This window comes from Parasteatoda tepidariorum, chromosome 7 (assembly GCF_043381705.1).
Source record: "Parasteatoda tepidariorum isolate YZ-2023 chromosome 7, CAS_Ptep_4.0, whole genome shotgun sequence".
NCBI classification, from domain to species: domain Eukaryota; kingdom Metazoa; phylum Arthropoda; class Arachnida; order Araneae; family Theridiidae; genus Parasteatoda; species Parasteatoda tepidariorum.
Window position 1 is genome coordinate 18,879,547 of NC_092210.1, and position 9,098 is coordinate 18,888,644.

The 9,098-nt window shown below is 28.7% G+C and overlaps 1 protein-coding gene across 6 annotated transcripts; it reads left to right on the top strand.

Annotated features, from left to right (window-relative positions):
- Window positions 1-395: 395 nt before the first annotated feature.
- Window positions 396-7,441, top strand: LOC107436760 (short coiled-coil protein homolog). Of its 6 annotated transcripts, none has more exons than XM_016048557.3 (7): window positions 396-513; window positions 826-921; window positions 1,011-1,124; window positions 2,005-2,091; window positions 3,002-3,140; window positions 4,254-4,298; window positions 7,153-7,277. In XM_016048557.3, the coding sequence occupies exons 1-6, from the start codon at window positions 462-464 to the stop codon at window positions 4,255-4,257; spliced, it is 492 nt and encodes a 163-aa protein (XP_015904043.1). In that variant the 5' UTR covers window positions 396-461; the 3' UTR covers window positions 4,258-4,298; window positions 7,153-7,277. The 6 variants fall into 6 exon arrangements, with proteins under 6 accessions (XP_015904043.1, XP_015904042.1, XP_015904047.1 ...); XM_016048561.3 differs by having other exon boundaries at window positions 419-509; window positions 7,153-7,441; XM_071183136.1 differs by lacking the exon at window positions 396-513 and adding an exon at window positions 549-569 and having other exon boundaries at window positions 7,153-7,441.
- Window positions 7,442-9,098: the final 1,657 nt, after the last annotated feature.

Sequence of the window (9,098 nt, forward strand, 5' to 3'; positions counted from 1 at the left end):
ATTTCCGAAATCATAATCAAAATGATTAACTGGAAAGTAAATCATTTATTTTATCAGGTGATAATAAGCAGGAATTATCATAAAGGATGAGTAGGAACGTGCGTACGAATGTTTCGAACTGCAGAAACTGTGTGCAATCGCATTCAATATTAATGGCCTTGTGGTGAAAACCATGTAAAGCTCCTTATATCTGGGTGTATATTTTATCCGAGAGAGGGCTATACAGTCAATATCATAATCGGATTAGCAGCAGTTTAATTCCCGGCTCAGACATTGCATTCTTTCAGCACATGAAAAAATTTTCTCGTGCAGCAGGGGCTACTCTTACTGCGCATTTACATACGATCGCTTATGTGAACAGCAAACAGTAAGAATGGCCCCTAAGTAGATCACTTGTCTTTGTTTTTTGCTCAACTCGGCCACTGCATGGCTTCTCTGGACAACAATTTGTATTTTAAGATATGGCAATACTGATTCCAAAACTAGTCTGTAGTGTTTTTAATAATAACGTTAGTAAGTTACTTAATTTATTTAATAAAAAACAAGTTATAAAGTTGTTTAAAATTGTAGTATGTTGTGAAAATTATGTCATTAAGATATTTTGAAGAAGATATTTTTTAATCCTACAGTAGTTTAAATTTATTATTTACACGATACTTAAATTCTCATATCCTGTCAAAACATATAAATGTTTTCTTTTTGTTTTAAGTTTTTATATTTAAGGAGAATTTTTTTATTCATATTTATTATTTAAATTAAAACAAATAGATTTTTTTGTTTATTAAGTAATAATTTGTTTCATATTTAATAAGTAATTTTTTAAAGGTTATTTCTTTCCTTGGGTGTTGGTCATGGCCGAAAATATGATTCGATTACAAGAAGAGTTGAACAATATACCTCTTGCTGATGAAGACGCTCAAGGTATTGTTTAATTATAAAACTCATAGCAATCTTAGTTTATATTGAATGATTTGTTTTAAATTTTTAATATTTTTTATTTTATTTTTTAGACGACAGTGATGTTGAAACTGAAGAGACGGATGAACATAACGAATTTGGTCATCAGAGTTATGAATCGATACCCTCATCATTTACCAATGGTTCTAATAGTCCTGCACCAGCTTGTAAGTTTTTTGTAGTTTACATTTCTATAGTTTATCGTTGAAACCTTTCCGAAATAGGGTAGAAAGATGACCATTTTTTAGTAAGATATTATAACTAAAATATGCGTATTTACCTGTTTAGGCCTGGGGGTGTAATAAACCCCCATTGACACAGAACTTATGCTAACATATATGTTACAATATGATTTCAGAAAATGCATTTTAACTGCTAGAAAATTCTGACAACAAAAAAAATTAAATTCAGAAAAGGAATTTTATTAATTTTAAATATATAATTTATTCAAATAAAAAGTGGTTAAAATACTCAAAGTGAAACAAATATTATTATATTTTCATTTTTCCGAGTTAACTTCTGTTTTCCTTTGACTGAATAAAAAAAAAGTAGAATTCAAGAATTTCAAGGGCTTTGAAAGCTAATGAACTAAAGTTTAAATATGGATAATAAAAAAAAAAATTAAAGCTTTGTCAAAATTCTTAATTTTTATCCAGTTGGATACCTTAAATCTATAACTCTTATTTATCATTTCAAATCTCTCCTATTAATGGTGTTATTAAAAGTGATATGCAAATACACAATTATTTTGCCAACTTTTCCATTTTATTTATTATCTAGATGTCTCTGATTTTTAACAGATGTTGACAATATTGCATGCATGTACCTGTATTGTATGAATTCCTGTGTTTATTTGAGAGAAATGTCAATTTACTACTTGATAAATAATTACAATAACCATGTTCTAAATATTTGCCCAAGCAGAAATCAATTTGTAGTTAATGTAGCTCACAGTTATCTATTTCTAGTTTATATGCATAATATATATATATATATATATGTGTGTGTGTGTGTGTGTATTCTTATTTATATGCATATTTTTTATAGTGTTGGATCCAGACTTAAGTCCTGATGAAATGGAAGAAAAGTCAAGACTTATTTCTCAAGTTTTGGAACTACAGAATACATTGGAAGGTTGAGTAAACAAAATGCAATAAAATTTGCTGAAATTATTATTTATTTATTTTTTAAATATTTGCAGAAGAACCGAACCTTGGATCTTTTTATAAATCTATTTTAAATTTATGCTTTTAATTAATTTTTAAAACTTATTGTTTGTCTTTAACTTATTTACATGATAAATTTACAAAAAATTTTAATGTTTTTAATTGAAGCCAATATTTAAACTTATTAGATATGAAATTAATAAGTATATGCTTATTCTGTCTATTTCAGCCTAAATGTATTGTTTTATAACAACAAATGTATCATAAATGTTTTAAATGAAAAGTTAGAATATTGTTAAACTATCTATTATCAAAAATTTCTAGAATCATATTTTTTAAATCATGAGTTCCTTAGCTCATACTTCTTGCTAATATATTTCTAAGCTAGTTTCGTTTAAGAACATACAGATTGATTCTTCTTTGAAATCTTTTTTCTCTAAAAAACGTGCGAATTGATTCTGTCATAATTTTTTGTTCGCAGAGCCATCAGATGATATGAAAATGAAATTTTATCATTTTAAAAAAAAAGTTTGAAACTAAATTTTCTTCATTTGAGCATTACATTATGAAAATATTAAACAGAATTTTGTTTTCATTTTTTAGTATTATAGTCCTTAAAATGTTTTCCTCATTGTTTCAATTCTGCTAGTTACTTTCTTTGCCACCTTTGAAGTTTCTTTTTTCATTTTAATGAACTATATTTTCTAAGATTTAAGTTTAAAAATTCTATGAAAGTGTTTATGGAAAAATCAGTTGGTTTTGTTTAAAAATCACAAGACTTTGTTTAAAATTAGTTCTGATTTTTGTCAATTATTACGAAATTAAAATTCTTAGTATTTTGTATGTAAGTATTCTATCAAATTGTTTTTATCATATAGATTTGTCTCAGAGGGTTGACAGTGTGAAAGAAGAAAATTTGAAGCTGAAGTCGGAGAATCAAGTTCTTGGACAATATATTGAAAATCTCATGTCTGCTTCAAGTGTCTTTCAATGCACATCTCCTAAAACTAAAAAGAAGTAAGTGATTTTCTTCCATCTAAAATTATATTTTTAAAAACATCATTTTAGCTGAATTCGTACAGGGTGGTTAAAATTGGTATTCTGAGTTTCTAACAGATTCAAATGAAACTTCAAATATTTCTTACATTGAGCATCAATGTTTTGTCAGTAAAAAAATTGATTGAAATTTTGATATTAGATGGTATTGTGCTATAACCTTATGCAAATGCTGTATATACGCAACCATATATGTATTGTTGTCCAACAATTTTAACCATACCAAATGCTGCATATAAGCAACCATATGTGTATTGTTGACCAACACTTTTAACCATGCTGTATTAAAATTATGTGTAAAAGAAGCCTCAATCTCGATTTTTTTCTTCTTTTTTTGCAAAAATTGTTAATATTAAGAGAAAATTAACTATATAAAGTTAATATTGTTTAAAAAAATTGCTTCTCAACTCATTAACTCCAAGCTTGCTAATCGCTTAATAAAATATTTTCTTTTATTGGTAATATGAATATGTCTTGTTATACAAGCATCTCTAAATTCCCAGTGACTTGTAAAACACTGTTAGCAGTTAATATTAAAGAAAAAAATGCATAATAATTAAGTTTTTCCTACATCCTGCCTTACTAGTTCTACCAGGAAAAAAGCAACTGTCACAATGCCAAATGAGTATTTATTTTTTATTATTAATTTTTTTTAATTATTTATAATTAATTTCATTTTTAATTTCATATTATTAATCAAATGCTTATTAGTTTATATTTTTGGTGAATTTTAAAAATGAAATATACAATTTATTATAATATATTGTTAGTTGTTAGAGCATAAGTAAACCAATTCATGAGTAAACCAGTAATAAACCACACCGAAAAGCATGTTTTATCTTTTCCAATAGCATTTTTTTCTTTTTATTATGGTAAAATTTTTCAGTTTATTGTTTCTTTTCTGTATTTATATTCGCCTTTTCTTTTTTTTTTGCTCAATTGATATTTTTCTAAATTGTAAAATTTTTCTTTTAACATTGTGAAAAAAATTTTCATTTATGTTTTGTTTTTTCTATTATTTTTCTTGGCATATTGAGATTTAATACCCCATTTATAATTTCATAAACATTCCAGGTGACAACCGACATTTACATTGTAACAACCTAACATCTGACTGGAGTAAGTTGTCACACATTATTTCAAACCTATAAAAAAAGAAAATTTATTATCAGACAGTTTGGCAATCTATAATACTGATAATTTGCACTGCTATAATCAGGGTATAATTAAATTTTTTAAACTCTGTAACAATGTTTGCTAGCAATAAAAAATACTAGTAGGTTCACCTAAGGTTCATATTGGCATTATCTAAAGTAGCATCGCAATACATTTTATAATGCTAAAAATGCAATATAATTTTGTGTGATTTATTGCAAAAAAACGGTTACAGGATATTAAATTTTTGAATATGTATACTCTTTTAAAAACTTTTTTATGTTATCTATATGTGTTTCATAATAGCAAAATTATGCACTACATCTGACAATATTAGATTTATGAATTATGTTTTATTACTGATGTAGTTCTGGCTAAAATAACTATTATATTACGAAAGAACATTATTTTTGTACAGTGTAACTAAGTTTTGAAAACTGTTCCACTCTTAAAAACCTGTTCTTAAAAACCTCTTTTTAAAAACCTGTTCTTAAAAACCTCTGAGACCTCTTTTTTGTTGAATGTTTTGTTTATAGCTGCAGTTTTTATACATGCTTCTATAATACAACGCACACGCATATATTTATTTTTAGAAGCTGTTAAAACTAAACATTTTTATGTTATTAAATAACTATTATCTGTCAAAAGAACATTATTTTTTATAGTGTAACTAAGTTCTGAAAAACTCATTATACTCGGTGGTAATAATATTTTGAAAGCCCTCCGAAACCACTTTTTTGTTGAATGTTTTGTTTAAAGTTGCTCTTTTTAGACATGCTTCTATAATGTAACACATGTATTTATTTAAAAAAGTTATTAAAATTAAAAAAATTTATGCACATTATGCGTGTGCATTTCCAGAAACTAAGGGGTAGTGCGGATGTGGTGTCAAATAACAAAAAGAGGCATTGGAAAATATTTTTCGGCAGCCACTTTATTTTATTTAGTTGCCAAGAGACGACCACTAATCTTGCCCTTTGACAAAACATGTTTAGATAAAAAAAATTTATGAATATTATCTAGTTTATGCTGAAATAGCTAATTTGAGTAATATATCAAATGTTTCTTTTTTAAGCTTCAAGTTTTTTTTTTCTCTTTGTCATAGCTTTTTTATGTTAGTAAAAGTTTTAAAAAAAGGATAACAAATCTCATTTTTCGATATTCTAGAAACTCAATTTTTAGATTTACAATGTGAAGACATTCCAAAAAATTTTCTTTCATATGGTAGGATTGATACAAAATGGTTATTTAATCAGTAGTAGGGAAAGTAATGCCTACAATGCGTTGGCTAAATTAGAGCTGGCGATATTGGCCACTCTTTACGGAGATCAATCTGTAAAAGAATATTAAACCACATCAAAAAAATCCTGACTTAATTTTGTTCTTTATTGTCAAAATTCACCTGGGAGAATTTTTCGACTGTGAAGATTAACTAGAAAAGTTTTAAGAAAGCTATCATATTAAGTTTTGAAAAATTCTAAATCAATCACTCAGACTGTAATGAAGCAATATATCAATTTACTATTTTATATTTTTTGAGGTAAAGTTACTTAGTATAATTGTATATAATTTAAATGATGAGTGATTTGTATTTAATTTATTATTGCTTTGCTTACTACGCTATGCTGTGGTCTCAAAACGTTTCAGGCCTTTTGAATTTCTGAAGTTAGCATGTCTTAAATTCTGTTTACTGTCAGGTGTATCCAAAATAATCTTTCTTTTTCTCTTGCTTAAATTCCATGAGACAGGATATGAAAACTTAGTAGAGAATGAGATCTTTCAAATTTTGTGTAAAAAATATTTTATGTGATTTTAGACTCCCCTTCTACTTTTGTCAAGAAATAAAAAATATGTGAAAGTATATTTTTTGCAGTACATATTCATTTTAATAATTTATGTAATATATCATTAATTTTGTAATTTAATTGGATTTTTTCATTAAAAGTAATTTAAAGTATAGCATAAACATTGCTACTACCTTCTCCCTTTGCTAACAGTAAACCCCCTTTATATGCCTTTGTAATATTTGAATCACCTCTTATGCATACCACTAGAGCTGAGGATAGCTAAAACTTTGATGCCATGGAATTGTGGAAAGAGTGTTGCAACAATGTCAACCTTCATCTATGAAAAAGTACCAACATGTCTTATATACTGGTGAATTTGAGTTGAATAATTGTAGCGGTAGATGCGATACCAGAATTTTATCTGTGATAAAATTCGATGAATGGATACTACCAGTTGAGTCATTGCTGTATTTGTGATAAGCCAGTAGAGATATATTAAGATCATTGGACTTTTGAGTGCTAATTGTGAGAGCTGTATAAAGTTCAAGGTCGTTCCTGTGTTGCCATTAGCCATCGAGTGTATACAAGCTGGTGTGACCAAGCAGCAACAATCTGAAGAGGAGGACAATGTCACAGTCACAAGTAGAAAATCAACTGTTCAATGTGGACCATCTATCAAAGTAGGCACATTCAAATAAAAGTGGGCATTACTGTCAAGATAGGTGTGATCAGATCATATCACCAATGTGGAGTTTTTGTTTCCGACAATGTTAACCATCATCTATCAAAAGGTGCCTCAAGATAGAATCAAGTTAACATGTCTTACATACTAGTAAATTTGAGTTGAATAATTGTAGTGGTAGACACGCTACGGCATCTAAGTGTTTATTATTTTTACTAAATTTCCATTAGTTTTATTTTGAAGTGCTAGTGTCTAAAATTGGATCTGTTTTCTAGAATTTATATTTCTCATTTACTTAAGTTTTATCAAAAATTAAAAGAATTTTAATAACAAAGTTATTTTATTTTAGGGGTTCATTCAAAGGAAAGAAGTAAACTGCATTTAAGTGACATTGTTCATCTGCATGAAAGTATATACTAGTCTATTCTTTGCACAAGTGAAAAGATCTTTATGTTAATTATAAGCATTTGAAATGTTTATGTACGTGGATGTCATTCATTTATGTTAAAGGGTTACTTCTTTTGTTACAACTGCAGCTATTTATTTATCTTAGTCTTCTTCTGTAAATTCTCTGTAAATAGATGCAATTATCTAAATTTTAATGTTGACTTTCTTGAATAAAATCTTCTACACCTGTATTCTATAACTTGATTTACTGTACTACAAAGCATGTGAACAGATACATCAGAGCACTATTTTCTGGACAAGTTTGGATCAAGGTGTATTTAGTTTTATATCCGTCATTGAACAGCCGACCCAATTTTTGGGTCTACGATTACTGGTGTTCAACTTGTAATTTTGAGCCAATCCCGAAGCCAAGGAAACTCCTGAATCAGTACCTCCAGAGGTATTGATTTGTTATGGGAACATGGAGGACTTTGTGACTTGACATATTTAACATGCATCAGTCACCAATTACTACACGGGAACTCTTAAGACTGCAGGGATTGAACATTGGTTCAGTACCCTACCAACCAGGCTATTCCGGCCCCAGGTTGATTTAGTTTACAAAAAATCTAGATAATTCAATAATAACTTTATAAAACTGCTATATAGTTTGTCTATGCTAAGAACTCTTCTTGCCACAAAGTCTGAGGCCATCTGGAGCTATGGAAACAAGAATGGCACATTTTAGGGAGGGTAGCTTCACTCTAGGACTAATGCAATAGACCAAAGAGATTCCCTTTCTCTCGCCAAAACATACCTCGTTACCATAGTCACCGCCACATATCCAGATGAATGTCTGGGGAGTTCTTATTTTAGGCAAACTATAGCTATGTTTTCTTTTAGAAAACTTCACACTTAGGATTAGCAAATATATAGAAGAATATATTTTCCTCTCTGCAAAGAATGCTAGTTGAGCCCATTTTCAACTGCATTACAGATCTTTATTTCTGGATTTGATCTAATTCCAAAATTTTCTGCATTTTTGCTTGATATTAACAATACCCTCTTTCCAAAGACACCAAGAAATATAAAAAACAATTTTCAGGCCCCTTCTAAATATAAAATTTATTTATTTACTGTGAATTGATCCTTTTGATATAACAATGCGGTTAGCTGCACCCAAATAAACAGCTCTATAAAATTCTAAATATTTTGTCTTTAATGTCATAAATCCGATTAATATACAAATAGTTACGCAATACTTAAAATGTTATGTACAGCTAGTACAACACACATTCTGGTGATGCAGTCGATAAAGGGTCCCTCACACTGGTTGGGAAACTGGGGATAATGAGTTCGATCCTGACAATTGGCATGTATATGTAGATAGGTACGTGTTAAATTTGTTGTAATTGAGAGTCCTCTCATTGGTCATGATGCCGAAGTTGGGAGAGATTGGTACCAGCTCAGACGCTGCCCACGTCATCTGACCAGGTTCAAAATTATATGGCTGTTGAAAAATAAGAGCCTTAAAAATGGAGCTAGGTGCTTGGTAATAGTTGGATGATGACAGCTGATATAAGTGTATTCATGCTAAATGCTTTAACTGAAATATTAATGCCATAGATTTGTTATCTGTTTTTTTTTAACTTTGTCCAAAAGTTTCAGAAAACTGTAAAATTCTTTACCAGAGTTTAATGCTTCAAAAAAATTGCTTCTGGTTCCTAATTAGTGTATTGGAGTTGAAATATGTGTTCTGATTGATTAAAAATATGTATGCCATGCATTGAATATGTTTAGGTAGGGAAAAATTTGAAGACTTGTTGGAACTAAACTGTTAGATCTAGAAACTATGAGATATAATCTAGATTGTTGGTACAATATATCATTTCTAAAAAGTCATAGATG

Bases quoted from the DNA above. Each gene is read 5' to 3' on its own strand.
- LOC107436760 (XM_016048556.3), top strand. From the start codon at position 462: ATGGCAATACTGATTCCAAAACTAGTCTGTAGTGTTTTTAATAATAAC. The intron at 1,125-2,004 runs GTAAGTTTTTTG...TATTTTTTATAG, and splicing joins TAATAGTCCTGCACCAGCTT to TGTTGGATCCAGACTTAAGT. The intron at 3,141-7,152 runs GTAAGTGATTTT...ATTTTATTTTAG, and splicing joins TCTCCTAAAACTAAAAAGAA to GGGTTCATTCAAAGGAAAGA.